This window comes from Rhinoderma darwinii, chromosome 11, assembly GCF_050947455.1.
Source record: "Rhinoderma darwinii isolate aRhiDar2 chromosome 11, aRhiDar2.hap1, whole genome shotgun sequence".
Taxonomy (NCBI): domain Eukaryota; kingdom Metazoa; phylum Chordata; class Amphibia; order Anura; family Rhinodermatidae; genus Rhinoderma; species Rhinoderma darwinii.
The window spans coordinates 28,573,361-28,597,366 of NC_134697.1; the positions used below are offsets into that span (position 1 = coordinate 28,573,361).

Sequence of the window (24,006 nt, forward strand, 5' to 3'; positions counted from 1 at the left end):
AAATAGTAGACTTCGTGCAGCTACAAAAACAAAGAAATGAAAAAATGTGATGGCAGGGAAATGAAAAATGTCTTAATTCGCCTCGCCCTAAAGGGGTTAATGCTCACATCCATATGACACTGTTAACTATTAATAAAGTTACAAAACTGTACAAAAGTTCAGTAAATCCCAAGACTCTAAATGTGCTGAATATAATATATTATAATGTCAGACAGACTCTTGCTAGTTCTATTCTTTTCTTTAAGATTTGTGGAGTATTAGATAGCGTTTGGATGTGATGTATGATGTGATACAATCTCATTGTGCTCCAGTCAGGGTGATCTATTGGGAATATAGTGGAGGGACCAATGATATAGAAGTGAGTGGGCTGGACACAGGGATGGAGAAGGGAGGAGGTGAGTGAGGGATGGAATGGGCTGCTGACAGCCATAGCCTAACACACTTTTTCCTTTACAACTTTCTCCCAGCACTGTTGTAAGTTCTGATAAACTTTAGCTCGCAGGCGTCTTCCTGACAGCTGATTGGAGTGAGATGACAGGATATTATTATACTATGCCCCTTCTATTCACAGACAGCTCCAGGAGCAGCAGTTATGACTTCTGACAACTTTTTTTTTTAATGGCAAATAATAAAAAAGTTTTGGGAAAGTTTGACGCCTGAAGATGTCCTAACATGGATCGTACACATCTGCTCTGCGGCTTCTGTTTTCTGGTTTTAGCCCTTCCAGGCAGCTTGCTGGCCAGCAGGATCTGTCCGGATCTCATCACTGACAGCTGCCTGTGCACTGTGGAACGTTCCAAGGGACTGGGGCGACAGAAACTCAACCACATCAAAGTGGTGTGCAATGGAGGGGAGCTAGTGGAAACTTTACAGCCTACATTACTGCCCAACCAAACAGTCGCCCTGTGAGTACACATAGGATTGCGCATAAAATGACTACTGCATTGTGTTCTGGATACAGCAATTTATAAGTATGTGCCCAAAAAATGGATATAGGATAGAGAAGGGGTAGATTTTGGAAAATTCATTTGTAAGGTTTACAATTTTGCAGCAAATCATGCATTGAGAGGGGATTTTAAGAAAATCAGCCAATATTTAATATACTATATGTTGTGGAACTACAATTCCCAGCATGTGGGACCATTGAAAGCTCTAGCACATGCTGACATGGGTGTCACGCAGAACTTTTAGTTTCGACACAATTCCTGTCTGTCATTTTATATGTGTCACATAAAATGTTGCAGATTTTCTTTATCGGGTAGACATGAATTCACTGTGTAATTATAATGCATGGCAATTGGAAATTTTTCATTGAAATGTCTGCAAATATTTGTATATGCGTCACAATCTGTCAGAACCTGTCAATTATACAGCATAAGCGGCGTTACATAGGCATCGCTTATCTCTTTCTCTCTTTGACATTTTTTTATGTTGTCATATATGTGTGACATTATTTCTAACTAGAATTAATAGCTACAAGTTGAGGAAGTGAATATGTATATGAATAAGAACTTGCATGTCTATAAGTATATACTAGTGAGTTGCTTAAATAGCAATTCCCTAACACTGCCCTGTTATTAGTAGCAAAAGTGATCCAATAATATCAGTCACCACTATTTCCCTGGAAATCTGTCAGCAGAGGCAGGTTGGTTTAAGACACTCTATAATCTTGAGCCCATTGACGGACTACAGGGTGTAATACATTGTATCCTGCAGTCTGCCGGTAGATTCTCAGACCAATAGCAGGGAATGTGGAGTTACCTGCTGCAACCCTATGGTTTTTTTTTATTATGGGAATGTTCATTCAGGTAATGGTGCTATATTAGGGAATTGAAATTGAATGAATTCCCTACTGTATTCTGGTATGTTCATCAAGGGTGACTTGAAGTCTCAAAGGCATCTAAAATGTAAGAAGTAAATTTGAAAATAGTTTCGGTTAAGAATTTCCTACCATTTTGTGTCTACAGCTCCTATGCAGAACTATGTGCCTCCTTATTTACAAACTACAAACAACCCAATGCATCACCTTTCCAACCATTTTTTTATTGTTCCAATGCTTCTAAAATAAAAAAAATGAAGCAACTTTGCAAGCAGTCTTCATTAAAAATGTCTTATTATTTTGTGTCTTATGCAGATATATATCTCCATGGTTACAGACTACAAACAAATTTTGTGTAGTCTGACCCTGCAGTCGTACTTTCTTTCATCTGTCCTCTATATTTTGCTCACCTTTTGACTGTATGTTATCAGGATGTAGGGACAGATGAAAGTATTACTGCAGGATCAGACTACACAGGTTTTGTTTGTAGTCTGTAACCTTGGAGACCCATATTTCTGCATAGGCGCTGTAGACACATTATTTTTATTACAAATTATTTGCAAAGTTGCTTCATTATTATTTTTTTTCTGTTTTAGGTGCATTGGAAAAAATGGTTGCAAAGTTTATAATTGTCTTTCAGAATTTGTCATGTAGTAATATTATGTAGTAATACTTTTTACTTTGAAAGGGGTTTTTGTGGGATTATGTAAAGTTTATTGAAGACACCACAAGACATGTTTACCCTATACAATATGCACTTGGGAATTGAATTGTTAGACTCTGTTCACATCTGCTTCCTGGTTTCCATTTATAATGGAAACCAGGATGCAGTGCCGGATCCATTGTATGACGGATACCACTGGCTTATAATGGGTTACATTGGGTTATGTCATGGCGTTCATCATTTTGACTGGAAGAATAGCGATGTTTGCAGTGCTACTATTCTGTCCACCAAATTTGCTCCAAATGCGGATGTAAAAAGATCCTAACACATATGTCATGGATAGCAAAAAAAAAAAAGAAAGGAGAAGAGCGTGTCCCTAGCAATCAGAATCCATCTCTCATTTGTGTAGCACAGGTTAGAAACTAAAAATAGTGATTAGTATGGTTGCCATGGGAAATATATTGCATAATATAATAGCTATGTCAGATACAATAGTGATAATGGAAATTATTCTGAATTTCTTGTGTGAATGGGACTAAGTTGCAGCAGGCACTGCCACAACTATATGTATGGGTATGGAAAGGATATCAATATTTAAAGCGTACCTAACCTTTCAGGTAACTTTTCAGAATAAGCTGTCAGATGTAGGTACATGAGGAATAACACTTTCTGGTCATTATATGAATTGTATCATGCATATATTTTTTTTAGCAGTTGTCCACTCTGTAGGCTCTATCTCTAAATCTCAGTTTTCTCGGAACTTGAGGGGGAGCCTAAGTGCTTTCATGGCTGCCATACACTGCACACATATAAGAGGAGAATCCTCCACTCGTATCTCTATCTATCACATAAATAGAAGCAGCAGCATGGAGGACATTATACAGCAGCAATGAGCAGTGTAGCTGTGAATCCAGCACTGGGATGAGATATAACACTTACTTTGCTCCTTCTCCCTCTCCACTCTCCAAAGACTTCTATAGGCAGCTGTTACCTGGTCCCTCAATGTGCTGAAAGTCCGTCTTGTCTTGAGGAGACGGAAAAAGCAGTAAATTTAGAGTGAGTGAACAGTTGGGAAGAGGTGTAAAGTAGCTTGATAAGTAGAGAAAAAGGTATTTTTCTCTAATAAGATGTATTACAAAGTTTCTTATATTTGCTTGTACTATTGATGTATGCAAAGTTTGTTGAAACGTTAGTGACCATTTAAGTCCCGGAAAAACCCATTTAACCTATAAAAAAAAAGTTGTCACTTCTTGCTACAAGAGAAGAAGTGAAATGTATTTACAAAGTTGTCAATGTTCAATTACAATATATTGGAGGATCCAATTAAATGAGGTCTCTTACTTTTTCAGCGTCCTGTCAAACCTCTTTCTGGAAATTTTGCATTGAACTGAATGATTCCAAATTGTATGTTTATCTCTAAATGAGTCTAAAGGCTGGAGCTATCAGATGTGGTGGAATTTTTCCGCTGCAAATGTTGGTGCAGATTCGGGGCAATTACGCAACGAATCTGCACCAACATTTGCATATTTGACAGGTAATTCAGACGTTGCAGATATCACAGCGGACTTGATACAGATTTCAGTTTTTGCATTGCAAAGGTTGAAATCCGCAGTGAAATTCCGCTTCTTCTCTGCAACATAATGAGCATGCTGCGGAGGGGAAATTCTGCACCGCTAACCTAATTTCCGCAGTTATTTTCTGCAATGTCTGAGCTAAGTTTCCTAAAAATGTATAGAAACAAATGTGAAAACGGCTGCTGCAGAATTCCACTGTGGACTGTCCGCAGCGGAATTCAACAGCAATTCCGCCACGTCTGAACGTGACCTTAGTGCTGGCTTTGACCAATCTCAGAAGTTAATGAGAGGTCACATGTCAGCTTGTAGACAAAACTGCTAAATTAGGTATTCTAACAGGGCAGAACCCTTAATGAATAATTATGAGCAGCCATTTTGATTAAGATACACAAATTAACTTAGTAGTCGTATGAAGATAGTGCAGAATATATTATATCATTCAAACATGTGTCCAAAATATAGAAAAAATTAATTTTGGTGATGGATAACCTTGCTGCACCAAAGAGCACTGTGTAGTCAAGTCAATAATACCAGCAAGCAATAGAGGTGTAGAAATGATGCTTGAGTTGATGGTTTTGGTGGATTAAGGACCCGGCCTAATTTGTCAATATTGTAATGTTATTGTATATGGTGGCATACGCTCCAGCTACAAATCTGTAATCAAGAACAATATGGTAACTTCTTTACTCCATCTCTGTCAGCTGACTCCTATCCATTTCAACTGCCATAAAGCACACACTCTGCTGCACTGTCTATACAGACAATATAGGAAGGAAGCAAGTTTTTGTCTCCAGTATGGCCACCCCCATGAAAGTTTTTACATCTGAAAAATAAAGAGCTACAACAAATAAAATTAATAATTAAGACTTTATTTCTCTTCTACGGACTTGCATTCTCTTCATGGAAATATAATGAAATATATTAGACATTCCCTTTAAATATCGTATTATAAATAAATCCTAATGTTGTCATTTATGATGCTTTTTTTCACCCACGTATAAACACATTTGGGATGGAGTTGCCTTTTAAGTCACTTTTTGCTTTATAACCCCTAACAAAGTGCGCTATGGCTGTGTCCTTCGAGGAATAATTATGCGCCTTGTGTAGCTGTAAGGAAAAATGAAGATGTGATCCAATCACTTGTAGTATGAAGAAATATTATGCTCAATTTCTTCTTTTAGCTCATTAGAAAACAGAAAGAGAAACATTCATGCAATCAGCAAATTATCTCCGATGGGCCCGGGGGCCATTCCCCGTCTACAAGTTTGGTTAGTAAAGCAATTACAATGAGCAGTGAATGAGCATAAAATGTTGTTTGATTCCTATTAGAGGGAAGAGACTTGGCTGACGGGGACATCACTCAATAAAGCTATATTATTCAAATGCAAGACTTAATCTGTAAAATCTCAATAAAAGTAACAAAACGCACTGCTATCAATTTTACCCATGAGAGACTTAAAACATTTGCTGTAAATCGTGATGATAAAGGAAGATAATTGTGTAAGATATTGCGCTCAGTAGAATGCTTATAGGACAGGAATTGGAAAACCACATATGGTTTAATGGAGATACGCAGCAAATGGTACCAGACAATGTGGGAATGAGAACGTCCTCTCACTCAGTAATGGCTGAAAAGTTAAAATCCCCCCTCAGACCATGAATGGCAATGAAGAACGCAGAAGACATCTAAGGGGAACAAAGTAAAAATTACATTGCCTTTATTTCCACTTTAAGAAGGAATCTGGGAAATCTCTGGAACAGAGAAAACGTTTGGGAGGAGTTACCTTTCCATTTTATGTATATTGTTAGAAGTCACATCTTAAAGGGGTTGTCCGTTTTCAGCAAATGAATGTTTTTGTTTTTCTTTAATAATTAAAAGTTATAATTTCCCAATTCCAATATACTTTCTGTATTAATAACTCACTGTTTTCAAGATCTCTGCTTGTTGTTATTCAGTAGGAACATTTATTGTTTACTTCCAGTGGGTAAAAATCTGTCCATGGTCATGTGATTGCATCGTTATAGTATGTGTATCAGAGCTGTGTCTACTAACGATCCCAGCACCTGTGTGTCCATCACATGACCATGGACAGAATTTTATCCACTAGAAGTAAACAATGAATGTTCCTACTAAATAACAACAAGCAGAGATCTTGAAAACAGTGAGGAATTAATACAGAAAGCATATTAAAAAATGTCATAACTTTTAATTATATCAAAAAAATTACATTAATTTGCTTAAAGTGGAATATCCCTTAAAATGGAAAATTACCTATTGTTTAAATTTGAATCCCTTACCGCACCAAAACGCATCGGTATGTCCTGTATAGCAGTGCTTTAAGGCACCGGGACGTACCAGTGCGTCCTGGCTAAAAACTGTCACCCTGCCAAAGGACAAGGTGACAGAACTGTTTATGACAGTTGATCGGCACAATAAGACGGCAGGGGACCAATAACAGCGATCTCCCGCCGGCGATCGCTGTGATTGGTCAGTCAAAGCAGACTGGCAAATCTCAGCTCCATGACGTAGTGTATGTGATGGCGCTGGCTCAGAAGCTGAGCCAGTGCTATCATCGCCAGCTATCGGCTGTGCAACACCCCGCTGTAACGGCCAGGACCGGAGCTAGGCTCCGATCCGGCCGATTAACTCCTTCAATGCATCGATCAACGCGATCAATGCATCGAAGTGTCTTGTAGCCTGTCGGCAACCACGGTGGTTGCCACGGGCGCGGGTGTCAGCTGTTTGTCACAGCTGACATCGTGCCCTAACGGCCAGGACCGGAGCTAGGCTCCGATCTGGCCGATTAACCCCTTAGATCGTACCCTATGGTTGCTAATGACAACCATCGGCACCCGCGGGTGTTCTAATGGTTGCTATGGCAACCGTAGCCTAACAATCGGTTCCTAGAACGGAAGCCTATTAGGCCCCGCCGGGAGGCGAAGCCTAATAGGCTTGCTGTCAGTGAACAGCTGACAGCTCTAATACCCTGCACTGTAGGTAGTGCAGTGTATTAGAATAGCGATCAGGGCTTCATGCCTTCAAGTTCCCTAGTGGGACAAAAAAAAAGTTAAAACAAGTTAATAAAAATGTTGTGAAAAAGTAAAAAAAAATAAGTTTCATGTTAAAAAACACTATAACAGCCTTTTTTCCTATAATAAGTCTTTTATTATAGGAAAAAACAAAAAACATTAAAAAAGTACACATATGTGGTATCCCCGCGTCCGTAATGACCCAAACTATAAAAATATCATGCTATTTTACCCGTACGGTGAACACCGTAAAAAAAATAAGAAACTATTCCAAAATCGCTGTTTGTTAGTCACTACCCCTCGGAAACAGAATAAAAAAAGGGATCTAAAAGTTGCATTTACCCCGAAATTATACCATTAAAAACTACAGCCCGTCCCGCAAAAAACAAGCTCTCCCACCGCTTTTTTCACGAAAAATAAAAAAGTTATGGCTCTCAGAATATGGTGACACCAAAAATAAATTATTTGAAACAAAAGTGATTTTATCATGCAGACGCTTCAAAACATAAGAAAAACTATATACATATGGTATCGCCGTAATCGTACCGACCCGTAGAATAAAGCAAAATTGTCATTCATAGCGCATGGCAAACGCCGTAAAGAAATAAATAATAAAAAACATCAGAATTGCACGTTTTTGGTCACCTTGCTTGCCAAAAAATACAAAGTGAGGGTATGTTCACACGACAGCGTCCGTAACGGCTGAAATTACGGGGATGTTTCCGCCTGAAAACATCCCCGTAATTTCAGCCGTAACGGCATGTGCAAGTGCTTGAACGTCGCGTCCATTACGGACGTAATAGGCGCTGCTATTCATTGGAGTCAATGAATAACGGCTGCAATTACGGCCAAAGAAGTGACAGGTCACTTCTTTGACGCGGGCGTCTATTTACACGCCGTCTTTTGACAGCGGCGCGTAAATTACGCCTCGTGTGAACAGACAAATGTCTGCCCATTGCTTTCAATGGGCAGATGTTTGTCAGCGCTATTGAGGCGCTATTTTCGGACGTAATTCGGGGCAAGAACGCCCGAATTACTTCCGTAAATAGGCCGTGTGAACATACCCTCATCAAAAAAATCGCATGTACCCCAAAATGGTACCAATGAAATCTACAGATTGTCCCGCAACAAATAAGCCCTCACACGGCTCCGGTGGAGAAAAAATAAAGACGTTTTGGCTCTCAGAATATAGCGATGCAAAATGTGCAGAGTGTCCAAAAGCGGATAAGATTGGGCACCATTTATCAGTGCAACACCGGCCACACATCTGCGGATTATTATTTATTTACCCAATTATTATACCCTCTTATTATACCCTGATGTTCTCCGCACAGCTTACATATGCCCCCACATCATAAACTGAAATACCAGTAATACCCCAAACAGAACAACTAGCGAGCAAAATCCACGCTCCAAAAGCCAAATGGCGCTCACTCCCTTCTGAGCCCTGCAACGTGCCAAAGCAGCAGTGTACGTCCACATATATGGCATTGCCATACCCGGGAGAACCTGCTTAACAGTTTGAGGTATTTGTCTTCAGTGGCACGAACTGGGCACAAAATATTGTGCACTAAAATGGCACATACCTGTGGAAATTTGCAATTTTCACTTTGCACCATCCACTGAGCATTAATTTCTAATAGAAAAAAAAACCTGTGTGGTCAAAATGCCTTCAGGGGTGCAGTTTCCAAAATGGGGGTCACTACTTGGGGGTTTGTTTTACTATTTGACCCCAGAGCTCTGCCATTGTGGGCTAAGGCTGCTAAAATCACCAAAATAGGTCTCACATGCGCCTTTCACTCCTAAGCCCTGTCATATGTCCAGGCAAATGATAAATGCCTTGAGGGGTGTAGTTTACAAAATGGGGTCACTTCTCAAGGTTTTACGCTCTACTCTGGTACCTAAGGGAGCTCTGCAAATGCGACATGGCGCCCGTACACCAGTCCAGCAAAATCTGTGCTCTAAAAGCCACATGACACTCCTTCCATTTTGAGCTCTGCCGTTTAGGGCCACACATGGGTTATTGCCGTACACGGGAGAAATTGGGTAACAAATTATGTGTTGTTTTTCTCCTATTACCCCTTGTGGGGAAAAAAATTGGGTGCAAAACTACATATTTTTGGGAAAAAAAAAAAAATTCATTTTCACTGCCTCATTCTAATACAATCTATGAAAAACCTGTGGGATCAAAATGCTCAGTACACCCCTAGATGATTACCCTAAGGGGTAAAGTTTCCAAAATGGAGTCACTTCTCAGGGCTTTCTACTGTACGGGTACTTCAGGGGCTCTGCAAATGCGACATGGCGCCCAAAAAACAATCAACCAAAATCTACATGCCAAGTAGCACTCCTTCCATTCTGAGCCTTGCCGTGTATCCAAGCAGCACTTTATGACCACATATGTGGTATTGCCGTACTCGGGAGAAATTGCTTTACATATTGGGGCGCTTTTTCTCCTTTATTCCTTGTGAAAATGAAAACAATTCAACATTTTAGTGAAAAAGAATGTAGATTTTCATTTTCACTGCATAATCCCAATAATTCAGCAAAAATGCTCAAAATAGTGTCAAAATGCTCACTATACCGCTAGATAAATTCCACGAGAGGTATAGTTTCCCAAATGGGGTCACTTTTGCCGGGTTTGCACTATTTTGGCCCCTCAGTGGCTTTGCAAATGTGACATGGGGCCGCAAACCATTCCAGCAAAACTTGAGCTCCAAAAGTCAAATGGCGCTCCGTCCTTTCTAACTTCCGCCATATGTCCAAACAGCAGTTTATTACCACATATGGGGTATTGCTGTGCTCAGAAGAGTTTGATCTACAAATATTTGGGTGTTTTTTCTCCTTTATCTGTTGTAAAAATGAAAAAATCTGAGCTAAAACTACATTTTATTAGAAAAAAATTTAGATTTTGAATTTCACTGCATAATTCCCATAAATTCAGCAAAAACCGTGTAGTGTCAAAATGCTAACTATACCCCTAGAAAAATTCCTTGAGGGGTGTAGTTTCCAAAATGGGGTCACTTTTGGGGAGTTTCCACTGTTATGGTCCCTCCAGGGCTTTGCAAACACGACATGGCACAGAAAACCATTCCAGCAAAATCCAAATGGCCCTCGTTCCCTTCTGAGCCCTGCTGTGGGTCCAATCAGCAGTTTATTACCACTTATGGGGTATTGCCGTAATCGGGAGACATTGCTTTACAAATGTTGGGGTGCTTTTTCTCCTTTTTTCCTTGTAAAAACTAAAACATTGTATGTTTTTTCAGAAAAAAAGTAGATTTTCATTTTCACAGACCAGTTCCAATTAATTTAGCAAAAAACCTGTGGGCTAAAAATGCTAACTATACCTCTTGAAAAATTCCTTGAGGGGTGTAGTTTCCAAAATGGGGTCACTTTTGGGGGGTTTCCACTGTTTTGGCACCACAAGACCTCTTCAAACCTGACATGGTGCCTAAAATATATTCTAATAAAATAGAGGCTCCAAAATCCACTAGGTGCTCATTTGCTTCTGAGGCCTGTGCTTCAGTCTGTTAGCACACTAGGGCCACACGTGGGATATTTCTAAAAATTGCAGAATCTGGGCAATAAATATTGAGTTGCGTTTCTCTGGTAAAACCTTCTGTGTTACAGAAAAAACTGTATTACAAATGATTTTCGTAAAAAAAAATAATTGAAATTTGTAAATTTCACCTCTACTTTGCTTTATTTCCTGTGAAATGCCTAAACGGTTAAAATAATTTCTGAATGCTGTTTTGAATACGTTGAGGTGTGCAGTTTTTAAAATGGGGTGTTTTATAGGGGGTTTCTAATATATAAGGCCCTCAAAGCCACTTCAGAACTGAACTGGTCATTGAAAAAATAGCCTTTTGAAATTTTCTTGAAAATGTGAGAAATTGCTGCTAAAGTTCTAAGCCTTGTAACGTCCTAGAAAAATAAAAGCACATTCAAAAAACGATGCAAACATAAAGTAAACATATAGGAAATGTTAACTAGTAAATATTTTGTGTGGTATTACGATCTGTTTTACAAGCAGATACATTACAATTTAGAAAAATGCAGATTTTTTGCAAATTTTCTCAAAATTTTGGTGTTTTTTACAAATGAATATTGAATTTAACGACAAAATTTTTTCAGTATCATAAAGTACAACATGTCACGAGAAAACATTCTCAGAATCGCTTGGATAGGCAAAAGCATTCTGGAGTTATTACCACATAAAGTGCAACATGTCAGATTTGCAAAAATCGGCTGTGTCCACAAGGCCAAAACAGGCTTAGACACTAAGGGGTTAAAGGTTTTTTTATGTTTTTTTTAATTTTGGGTGTTTATTTTTTTATCTTACCATCTATATTAAAAAAAATAACTAAAATGTTGCTGTTTTCACACTGGCCACTGTACACCCACAATTGGCTTAAACTTTACATCACTTTTTCCGCTTGTGCTGTATACACAGTAGGCAGGAATAGCTGTCATTTCATTATATGATTACAATAAAAGGTACAGTAAAGCTCTATTAGGCTATGTTCACACGTCATGGATTTGCCTTGGGCATGGCATTTTTCAGAAAATCTGTGGCAGAAATCCACAGCTGACACTCAGATTTCTGCTGCCGAGTGTTCAGTGAATCCACATGCGGGTTAGCCCCATGGTAATTTAATGGAGCTTATCTGCGGCTTTTCAGCGTGGAATCCACAGACATAATGAACAAGCTGCATATTTTAAAATCCACAGCGCGTTTGTTATTCTGCACTGATATTTTCCTGAGCATGTGAATGGGGTATCAAATAAAATACCCCATTCCATGCATCGCTGGTGGAATGTAAGCGGATTCTGACACCTAAATAGGGCCTAAATCCTGAAAGAATCCTAAATGTGTGAACATGGCCTTAGGCTCTGTTCACACTGTCATTCAGGGATACTGTCAGCAATTCAGTCACTTTTGATGTCAAGAATGGCGCAGCATGTAGCACTATTCTTGCCTTCAAAATGACAGAAACCCCAAGAGAACCCCAGTATAAGTCAGTGGAGTCCATTGGGTGCCATTTGGGTCTGTAGTACGACAGATACAGCACAGCCTTGTATCTTCCATTATAACAACACAGCTGTGAGTAGAGCCAGATAACACAGGATCACACCAGGATCATCAGCTCCTCCTACCTCTCCCTACACAGTGACCTCTGCACATGCCACAGAGCATGCCCACAACGCTCTCCCACAGAAGTCAATGAGATGTTTTTTTAGGATTTAGTTTTAATTTATGTTCAAATGCCCTAATAACTATCATACTTGTTCTGTCACTGGCCCACAAATGACCTTTTCAGGGCAATCTTGTGGCCAAAGGAAGCAATTCTAATGATAGCGTTATATTTGGGAATTGCTACTCAAGCATTACTTACAGTTTATGCAATCCAGAGTTTCACTGTCACATGTTGCACTGATTTTCCTTTTTATTTCTCTGCTTTGTTGAGTTTATTATAACTGTTTACAGGTTTTAATTGGAAGCTGCTTCTAGTTTTAAGCACTAGAAATTACAACTGTTTAGCTAACCGCAAAATGTCATCAAAATATTATAGACCTTATAGTTTATTAATTCAACTAAGCGTTACACAAACGTTATCCACAAGCGGGTTGTAAAAAAACAATGCTCATCTGTAATTCATATGTAATTCATGCAGCACTGGATTGGTTACATCCTACGTTATAAGGACCTGCTTTGCGGTAAGAGAACATGTATTTGCCCAAGTCGGCTGCTGAATTTCTACGGAACGTTAAATCTGTTCCACTCACTGTTTCGTTCCATAGCTGTTTAGAAAAAATGACGTTGTAAGAATTTCCTCTCAGACGATCGGTCTGTTTTCACTCCAGTTTATTATTCCACAGAGAAAGGACCATATGGAATATAATTGTTTAAGCATTTATATGTCAGGAAATGGTCAATGCAGAACAGAAAGAGGGGTATTGTTACATACACAGGGGAACACCGGATAATGAGTCGTCAAAAGATTTAGTAAAAAGTTTGATAAAAAAAGGTCTTTATTATAATTGTACGTCTTTTCTAAAATATTTTAGATTCATGTGTGTTATATGTTTAAGAGGGATTACGATTTCAGTAAATAAAGCTTTATCATTGTGTAATGAAAAATAGTGCAATTTTGTAATATTGTTGGTGTTAGTTCTTCACAGTTTTCACAATCTCTGCTTGTAGTCACTGAATGGTAACCTTCATTGCTTATTTCCACAGGCTGAAACCAGTCTTGGTCATGTGATGGTTACACAGTTGCACGCAGCGTTGGACTGGGGTCCATTTGGTCCACCAGAGGGAAGAGGGAATGATTCTGAGGGCCCACTCAGCACCTCTACAGAATACATGCACATACACTTGTTGTTACCATTGTACACATAGGACATTTCAATAATAAGGTCTAATAGGTTATTTGTGAATCACCCATAAGAAATAGACACTAGAGACAAATGCTTCGCTTTAAGTTAGCTCTAAATGGAGTTGTCTTATGATAGAACTTTTTGGGACCGTTCATTGGGTTAGAGTCTGGGTCCACCGGAGGACCCTCTGGTACTCTGGTGTGCCAGTCCAACTCTAGGTGCACGGCTCGTCACAGTCATATACCAGTAATCAGAGATCTACCTTGTGTAACTGTGTGATTATCACATGACTAGAACAGATATTCTTAACAGTAACGGTCATATAAAGCATCCAAATGATAACACCTCATTTAGGCAAGATGGATGAAAGGACATACATCTCTCTAGATCCATTGTAACCTCTTCTGTAGAATCTTTTAACTCCAGTCGTCTCCCCCTAGTGGATGGGTGAACAATCTCAACTTATGGCTCGTGGGTCCCCAGTCCCACCATGCCAATTATGTACATGTCTGGATGCTGGTGTATTGTTGTGATTTTCAATATCACAGACATGTTTAAACATCCTTCTTCTAAATTCAATGAAAGTTTTGCCAATGTAGTCCGCAGGGCAACTACACTGGCAGAGACATAAAACACCTTTGCTCCAACAATTGGCAAGGTCCCTAATTGTGGAGTTTGATTTCGTCAACCTCTTATATGAACATGCTTTGCAGTTGCCTCATTTGAAATGACCACAGATCTTATGACTGAGCCAAGAACCAGCCACCCTAGGTCTTACATAATGACTATGCATGAGACAATCCCGTAGGCTACGTCCTTTCCTGAACGTAACCCCCAGTCGTTCAGGTAACACATCCTGTAATACTCTCAGCATACCCCATGAGTTATTAAAATATCATATATTTGCAATGAACACTCATTATAGGTGCCAATGAGACGTATTGTATGATTCAGTATAACTTCTTATACCATTTTGTAGTCCTAGTTAACAAAATGGAGCAAAAAATGTTATGCCATTTGGCTAATAGAAATTTTGAAAGACTACAGCAGACTTGTAGTTATAAGTCTGTTGTATTCTTTCAGCTCTTCTATTAGCCAAATAGCACAAAAAAAAATGTATGCCGTTCTGGCTACCGGTCATACGGACCTGCAGCTGTAATATGCTGCCAATTTAAATTGTGGATCACTCTGAACTTACGAGTCTGAAGGGCGGCCTCGCTTAATGACTGACAACCTGCTCTGTATGCACGCTCATGATCGGAAGGCTGTCAATAATTGATTGACTATACCCCCTGAACTTTATACTCAATCTTTTCCCACAAAACTGTATATTACCCAGAGGAAAGTCTTTATAGAAAGCTAAGGAAGTGACATAGATTTAAAACAAAAAAATAGGCCTTTAATTCACGGGCGCTCTATCTACTGTTCATCATATGGTATAGACAATGTACAATCATGAAACATTTCTATGCACAGGTGAAGCTGATAATTATTTTTTGGGGATAAATCTCATTAATAGCAGTAACTACCTATTGCTCTTAATATCTAGTTTTTGTCCATTTTTTATTTACAAAGCCCCCTAACAGTATAGGCATAATTCTCACCTAATAGTGCCAGCCAAAGACTACCTAGAAATTCCAAGAAGAGCTCCCATTAATAATGCTGACCAGAGCCCCCCTAATCAGACTAGACATAGGCATGGGCCCCGGGTGTCCTGGATGCCGGAGGATTGAATGCCAACAAGCCATTCTGCCAGGTCATTATGATGCAGGGTTAGGGCAGTGAACTGAATATTTGTCCTGGGTGTGGGATCTGAAGCTAAAATCCCCAAACAGTGACAGTCAAAACCCTCATTAACAGGGCTAGCCACTCTGCCCCCTAAAAATGTACTTGGTGGTAAGGGAGTGGAATCACAATCTCTGGTGTGTGTATAGTGGTTTGTCCTGCTGCGTCACTAGCTGGTACTGAGTGGTCTGTGGTGGAAATGCCACACTGAGCCCTCTGGGTCAATCACCCCTGGCCAGAAGAGAAATTATATGTTCAAAGCTGCATTATTTGCTGTGCCATAGCCAGAAAGAACGGAATGGACCAATCTTTGACAATAGGGCTATATCACTAAAGTCATCTCATCTTGCCTAAGGGAAAAAGATAACGGAAAAAAAATAATCTTTGAAAGGGTTATTCCCATCTCATGAAGCGATGGCATATTCCTGGGATAAGCCATCTCTTTATGATTGGTGTGATTCCAAACTCTGGGACTCCCACCGACTCTCAGAATATAGGGGGCACAGCCATATGGCCGGGAGCCCCGCTGTACAGGGAAAACTTGGGGAGGGGTGAAGTGCTAAATAATCCCTACCGCCCCTTCATTGTTTGGATCTGTGGGGGTCCCAGGGGTCGGTACTACATCGTTCACAATGTGATGACATATTCTAGTGATATGCTATCATTTTTATAAGATGGAAATAACCTTTTAAGTGCTCTGCACAGTTTTATTAATCTCTTTTTTAAGTGGTGTAATTTCAGTATGGAAATAAATATCCTGACATAAGTCAACATGCTTCATTCTTATAATAAAGAAATCACCATTTGAGCAGCTGCTGATAAATGTACAGAACAGTAAGTTCTCTGCTTCCAAGCAATTGAATGTGCTCTTCCAAAGTCCTGTCTATATGTAATGAACCTCAGCTGACATCTTTGAATTATTTTACAATTCTACATAGAAATGAACACTGTAAATCCCATATGTATATAACAGTTACTAAAACCTGGATGAAACCACCATTGTTTACATATAACCATTTCAGAGATTGCTTTGTGTTACAGTCAATGATTTATGGTCTAAATAAATATAAAAAATTATAAAAAATACCCCCACACTTGCCATTACCGCCATATAGTGCCAAGATAATACTGACATATACTGCCATATAGTGCCCACATAATATGCAACATCTAAATAAAACTCCCATAAAAAGCTCCAATAATACTACCATAAAGTTCCCATATAATGTAGCAAACTTGCCAAGTTCCGTAGTGATAAATTCTCCCAGGTTATATAGTAGGTGAGGCCCAGGTGGACAAATGCCAATAAAGGGTAATCGTGGAAATATGCAAAGGAGACTAGGATTGATGGCAAAAGAATATACTTTACACATATGGCCCCAAGAAGACAATAGTACAACACTTCTCACAAGCTGAGAGGCTCAGTCTCTTAAACTCAGGTTTAATACACTTGGCTCAACCTCGTTGGCAATGATGGCTACCCACCACTCAGTTGTATGACAAAGTATCGGCACCCCTCTCTGATACAGGGGTACATCCTCTTTAATTTTTGGCCCTCTCTTGATCTCTAGCTACCAGCCTATCCAAATATTCTGCCCGTCCATCCGCCAATCCAACATTGTCCTCATGGGGAGGCTCCTGCCACTTTCACCTGACAGAGCGATCCTCGCGGAGAGGCTACTGCCAGTCATCCTCCAACGCACTGGACCCACTCTGACTCTCAGGGAACTCCCTTGTGCCTCACAAGCACTTCAGCAGCACTCCTCTCCATATGTGCTGTAGCCCTCACACTGAACCCCCTTAGGCAGGAACATTAGCCTTTTATGTTCTAATCACCGTCCCCATCGTGAGAATGTAGCATAGCTATGCTGGTCTCGTCCTCCGCGCTGCTATGGCATGGCAGTAATCCTGACTAAGGTACCGTCAGGGCCATTTCTGCCGGTGCCAAACAAATTCAAAGCAACAGTAGCCAGCCATCATTCCCTTGTGAACCTACAGTACAATACAAATGACAGTACAATATGTGCAACACACTGGAAGACAACAACGAAGGTTCCTTTTAAATGACCGCAAGCAGTGATCTTGAAGACCATGAGAATTACTACAGAAAGTGTATTGGAAAATGTGTAACATTTAATCATACAATGAATAGTCTTTATTTGCTGAAACCACAATACCCCTTTAATATTGATATGTTCATATATGTGACATGTATTAAGATATGATTGAAAGCTTACAGGGGTTTTCCATGAATAATCATAGATGACCTCATTCTATGTCATAAACCAAACATCACACACTACCCCAAAACATCTCACCCTAACCATAACCATAAAGAGGTGCGGCTTTATCATTCTGTAGGGATTCTTCTCTGCAGCAAGTCTATGAAGGCCCATATTTTACTAATTGTAAGGAATGTGGATTACTTTTTAGAGACTTGCTGTCAATTTAGCAGATAGGCCCACATTTACTAAGACTTGTGCCAGTTAAAGTGAAGGAGATATTTTGAGTGATTTGCGCCATATTTATTAAAAGGCGCACAACTTAAATTTGGCTCAATAAAACGTCACAGACAGGCAGAAAATCAAATGAGCAGACGTAGATTTGAGCTAGAAATGTGGTCCTTTTTCACTTATTTCACCTAAAAATTTGACTTAAACTATATCTCCTTTACTTGTGTCAAATTTGACCACAAATTATTTCTTGGTGCAATTTATGGCACAAAATGTTTAGTAAATGGGGCCACTGTCTTTTTCTGTTGCTCAATGTCAAAAAAACGAATTAAATATACTGTGATCCAATGTGATATCCAATAAAACAGGAAAAAGTCCAAGTTGGTGAAAGCTTTATGCAGGTACAGTAAAAATATATCAATATCACCTCTCATATTAAATGAACACAAAAATGTGGGGCTAGAGTCCTTTTGAAATTTGCTGTAAGCTGGCCGTACACATAAGATCACTGTTGGCTGTACCCATAAGATCACTGTTGGCCATACACATAAGATCACTGTTGGTCGTACACATAAGATCACTGTTGCCGTACACATAGGATCACTGTTGGCCGTGCTCATAAGATCACTGTTTCCGTACACATAAGATCACTGTTGGCCGTGCACATAAGATCACTGTTGGTAGTACACATAAGATCACTGTTGGCCGTACACATAAGATCATTGTTGGCCGTCCACATAAGATCACTGTTGGCCGTACACATAAGATCACTGTTGGCCGTACACATAAGATCACTGTTGGCCGTACACATAAGATCACTGTTGGCCGTACACATAAGATCACTGTTGGCCGTACACATAAGATCACTGTTGGCCGTGCACATAAGATCACTGTTGTCCATACACATAAGATCACTGTTGGCCGTACAGATAAGATCATTGTTGGCCGTACACATAAGATCACTGTTGGCCGTGCACATAAGATCACTGTTGGCCGTACACATAAGATCACTGTTGGCCGTACACATAAGATCACTGTTGGCCGTACACATAAGATCACTGTTGGCTGTGCACATAAGATCACTGTTGGCCGTGCACATAAGATCACTGTTGGCCGTACACATAAGATCACTGTTTCCGTACACATAAGATCACTGTTGGCCATGCACATAAGATCACTGTTGGTAGTACACATAAGATCACTGTTGGCCATACACATAAGATCATTGTTGGCCATCCACATAAGATCACTGTTGGCCGTACACATAAGATCACTGTTGGCCGTACACATAAGATCACTGTTGGCCGTACACATAAGATCACTCTTGGCCGTACACATAAGATCACTGTTGGCCGTACACATAAGATCACTGTTGGCCATACACATAAGATCACCGTTGTCCGTACACATAAGATCACCGTTGGCCGTACACATAAGATCACTGTTGGCCGTACACATAAGATCACTGTTGGCCGTGCACATAAGATCACTGTTGGCCATACACATAAGATCACTGTTGGCCGTACACATAAGATCACTATTGGCCGTACACATAAGATCACTGTTGGCTGTGCACATAAGATCACTGTTTCCGTACACATAAGATCACTGTTGGCCATGCACATAAGATCACTGTTGGTAGTACACATAAGATCACTGTTGGCCGTACACATAAGATCATTGTTGGCCATCCACATAAGATCACTGTTGGCCGTACACATAAGATCAATGTTGGCCGTACACATAAAATCAATGTTGGCCGTACACATAAGATCATTGTTGGCCGTCCACATAAGATCACTGGGGGCCTTACACATAAGATCACTGTTGGCTGTACACATAAGATCACTGTTGGCTGTGCACATAAGATTAATGTTGGCCGTACATATAAGATCACTGTTGGCCGTACACATAAGATCACTGTTGGCTGTGTGCATTAGATCTCTATTGACCTACCTTAAACTTGACTTATTATGCAGGTTCATTCAATAGCAGAGAGAAGTATCTGTCAGCAGATTATCTCACAGGTAGAAAAATTGAATAATCATGTTGAAATCCTACATGCCTGAACCTCGTTTTCCAAGACATTTTTCTGTCGGGGCCCAGTTGGGAGGCACTATATTGTAGCGTGTTTCGAGGTTTACCAGACTTTTCCAGTAAGATGGAGATGTCTCATAAACAATGATTTACTCCCCTTTCTTATCCCCCTGTCTTAACTGATGGTCCCTTAACAATGATGTGTGGTACTGACCATTGTGAATAGACATCATTGCTTGCATAAGTAGTCAATGGTAAAGGTGTTGTTCTTTTCAGTCGTTTTTAAAAAAAATAGCATGCTTCGCTATTATGTCCTGAAGAATGACGGAAACCATGTCAGAGACCTGACAGAACCCAGTAAAGTCAGTGGGTTTTGTCGGGCACTGATGATTTTCGTGATGCAACGGATCCCGAGCTTCCGGTATTTTCATTGTTCTGCTCCTATGGTGGAACAGAGCAACAGAAATCCGAACACTGATGTGAACCTGGCCTTAGTTCTAACTCTAACTAAGCAAGATGATAACGAATATGGCCATAATTATGGCTCCCACAGGGGTTACGCTAGTTATGCTATGAACAATGTGGAAGTACTTTGCTTCTTACTATTTTGATTTCCCATTTAGGAGAACATTCTTCTTAAAAAAGTGTTACTCAAGCTCTGGTGACTAAGAGGGCCAAAATGCCATTTGGTTACATAAGAAGACACCAGTTTTATAAATGGTACATTGTAGGTGGGGGACCCTCAAAGACATAACTTGAAAGTATCTAAATATTCTCAAGTAAAAAATGCATATGCTCACAAGAAGTAACTGAGATAAGACTATTTTGTTGATGGTGACAGCCCTGACATTAAGTTTTGTATAGCAGATTATTGAAAGTGATTTTAATTAGTTGGTGTACAGACAAATAAGACTGCAGAAGAACAATTATAATGAAGCAGGTACGTTCCTAGACAAATAACACTTATATTACAATAATAGCCCAAGGGCATCACACTGCCGGCCCCGTATGTGAGGTTTCAAATAATTATTCGATTTTACATGGAAATTATCATGGATGTACTATCTCTGAGGAGCTCACATGTGCCTGCTTTATATTTAAAGTGACATTAAACCTAAATGTATTTGACCTAAATTTGCTCTGCAGTTGAATGCAATCTATAGTTCCCAGTTATCAGCCAAATTTCAGGCAAGGTAGAAGCTGCTTATAGCATCACACAAACATAAAAATGTTGACTAACTGCAAATCCATTGCATTACTTATCTTGCCCTCACGCATTCTGCATTATAGTCCACAGTACAGTACATTCACAATTTTATAGGCTTCAGAGCTGAAATCTTCCAGCTTTCCTTGCTGCTCTGTGTCTCTTTTGAGACCAGTACAGCAAAAACGTGAGGGGACGGCGGCGCTCCTCCGAGACTCTTATGGGGTGGTGAAGTGTAGATAGCCGGCTGCCACCCACTGCAAGACAACGCGTTTCTGGACCGGACTGGTCCCTTCGTCAGGTCAGTATGACCTGACCTGACGAAGGGACCAGTCCGGTCCAGAAACGCGTTGTCTTCTCAATAAAAGATCTCCTAGATCCTATGCACCTGACTCCGTTCCTGATCCTCTTCAGCCTGGCGCCGATACCCATAATTGCACTACATTTTTTTTCTCTTCACGTTCTGACTCTTTTGAGACCAGGCACTGTACAGCCATCTATTATAGGAAAAATGACCTTTCTCCCACCTAATTGTAGAGGCTCAGCAAAGCTGTTAGGAATGTGTCTGTTCACAAACTTGTCGACTGTATCTAAAGGCAACCAGCAGAACTGTGAATACAGCTCTAGAGCATAATATAGGCTGTAGCAATGCAAGATAATTCATGTAATGTATTGCCTTAGATATTTTTTTTATATATACTGTCTATTTTTATACACCATATAATGTAGTGGGAAGCTGAAAAAAATATTTCTTTGTAGTGTGGAATGGGAAAAAAACAGCGATTCCTCCATTGTGAACGTACTGTGGATAGGTCATTAGTATGAAAAACTGCCCCATGCCTGGATAACCCCTTTAAGCCCTTAATGATATACTTGTAGATATGTGAGAGTGTTTTTTTTTCCTTCCAATGAGTGTACAGTACTCACACCTCTATGTGAACCCACTGTGATATTTGTGATGCGTGTCATATCCTCTGGTTTTATTTTGTTCATATCTGTTTATCTAAACAAGTATTTGTCATTTCTATTATACATATTCTAAAGTGCCTTAAATGTAATCATTTATCCCTCTAAAATAAATATTATATCAAAAAGATTCCCATTTTTCTACACTATTTCGTGCCTTGGATTGTTAAAAATTCATACATTTCTAAGAGGAATAACAGAGGAAAGGCACAACCCAGAGTTCTAATAAAAGATGCTTCAGAACTGTTATGTCATGGAAAATACAAGTATTTACTAATACAGACATGTCAGGAGAGCTAACAGGTCCTCTTTAAGTAGCAGTACAGTGCAAGGTAGGAATATTTTATAGCAGAATGACCGGCATATTAACCTAGAAAATGAATTCCTATTAGTGTAAGAAGCGGTTACCATGATGATTTATCTGCATGTTATAATAGTTGTCTTTTCTTATGACTTGTGGAACAAGGTTTAGAAAAGTCATCCTCATCAGCTCAGAACTTACAGATCAATAAGCATGGTGCCGACTAAAATGTAAGATGAACAAAATTGCTAAAATACTTTGCTGTTAAGCATATTATGTGCAAAGCGAGCTCGAATAATATATCGTCACCTGTTGATAGCCCCCTTCCCCCTTTGGCAGCCTATTCTTGGATTGGATCTGGACTGGTGATCAACAGACGCCAGAGGACCAATTTCACGAAACCCATGGCATTCTGTTTTTATTGCTGTAGCAAGTACCATGCGGCAGCTAATTTCGTCTATACCAGCCTGGAAAATGTAGTATTACATGATGCCCATTAAAATAAAGAGACAAGATGGGACAACCCCTCTAATCCTGGGGTGGGGGACACGTGGTATGAACAGCAGCAGGAGGGGAAGGTCTTTTTCATTTTGCTATGGCCCCCTTTCCTTTCTAAATCTCAATTTCTAGAATGACCATACAGTATGTTTACTTTGTACCACATCATTGTCCTGATTCATCACTGATAAATTACGCTATTCAAGTTTATTGGAATCCATAAGTACGCTGAATTTTCTATCTCATGTCTCGTACTTATCTGCCAATTTAAGCCCCTTATGAAGTTTTGTCATCTTAAACTCATTTTATAAAGCAGAAAATCAGATTAGACAGGCTCAAGATATTTTCAATTACTTCATAAGAATTATCATTTCGGCAGTAGCATTGTCAGCTCATACTTTGTAGAAGACTTTATTAAAGATATTTTGCACGTAGTTAAGTACCTCCAATAGTGGCAGACCATGCCACTGCTATGGGGCCCTTGGGATAAAGGGGCTCACTGCTAGAGCAGCCTGTCAGTCACTGATCTGCTGTACTGTGCATCTCAGTGATTGAAAGATGCTCTACCAATCAGCACTGTTCCTAAAAAACAGAGAAGGGCTGATTGGTCTGTAGCTGCACAGTCCACTAAACTGAAGACGAGGCTGTGCAGAAAAAAAGGGGAGGAGCCGAGCACAGCATTAACTGAACCTGCACAGGGTATGTGCTGCAACTTCATCCAAACCACATTTAAAGCGGATCTGTCACATACCTCCCAACCTTCAAGTAACGCAAGGAGTGACAACTGGAAACGTTTTTTTTTTTCCATTTGAGCCGCCCCTCTAATCCACCCAATCCCCGCCCATACACACCCGGTTCAGCCCACACAGTATCATGCTCCCACACAGTATAATTACAAATAGCTGCCCCATATAGTATAATGTATCTTAGTTGCCCCCATACAGTATAATGCCCCCACAGCTGCCCTATGAAGTATAATGACCACATAGCTGCCACCATACACTATAATGCCCCCATATATGCACCCATACAGTATAAAGCCAACACAGATGCCCCCATACAGTATAATGCCCACACAGATGCCCCCATGCAGTATAATGCCTATACAAATGCCCCCATACAGCATAATGCCCCATAGCTGCCCCATACAGCATAATGCCCACACAGATGCCCCCATACAGTATAATGTCCCCAAGCAGTATAATGCCCCATAGCTGCCCCATACAGCATAATGCCCCCCATAGCTGACCCATACAGTATAATGCCCCATAGCTGCTCTTATACAGTATAATGC

General features: G+C 40.0%; 1 protein-coding gene across 1 annotated transcript in view; it reads left to right on the plus strand.

The window, feature by feature from the left end:
- The first annotated feature begins 478 nt into the window (after positions 1–478).
- The window catches only part of ADGRA1 (adhesion G protein-coupled receptor A1), a 534,808-nt gene continuing 511,280 nt past the window's right edge, over positions 479–24,006 (plus strand). Inside the window, exon 1 of the mRNA XM_075843229.1 lies at positions 479–905. Within this exon, the coding sequence (XP_075699344.1) occupies positions 673–905 (233 nt within the window). The 5' untranslated portion in view covers positions 479–672. The remainder of the gene's footprint in view (positions 906–24,006) is intronic.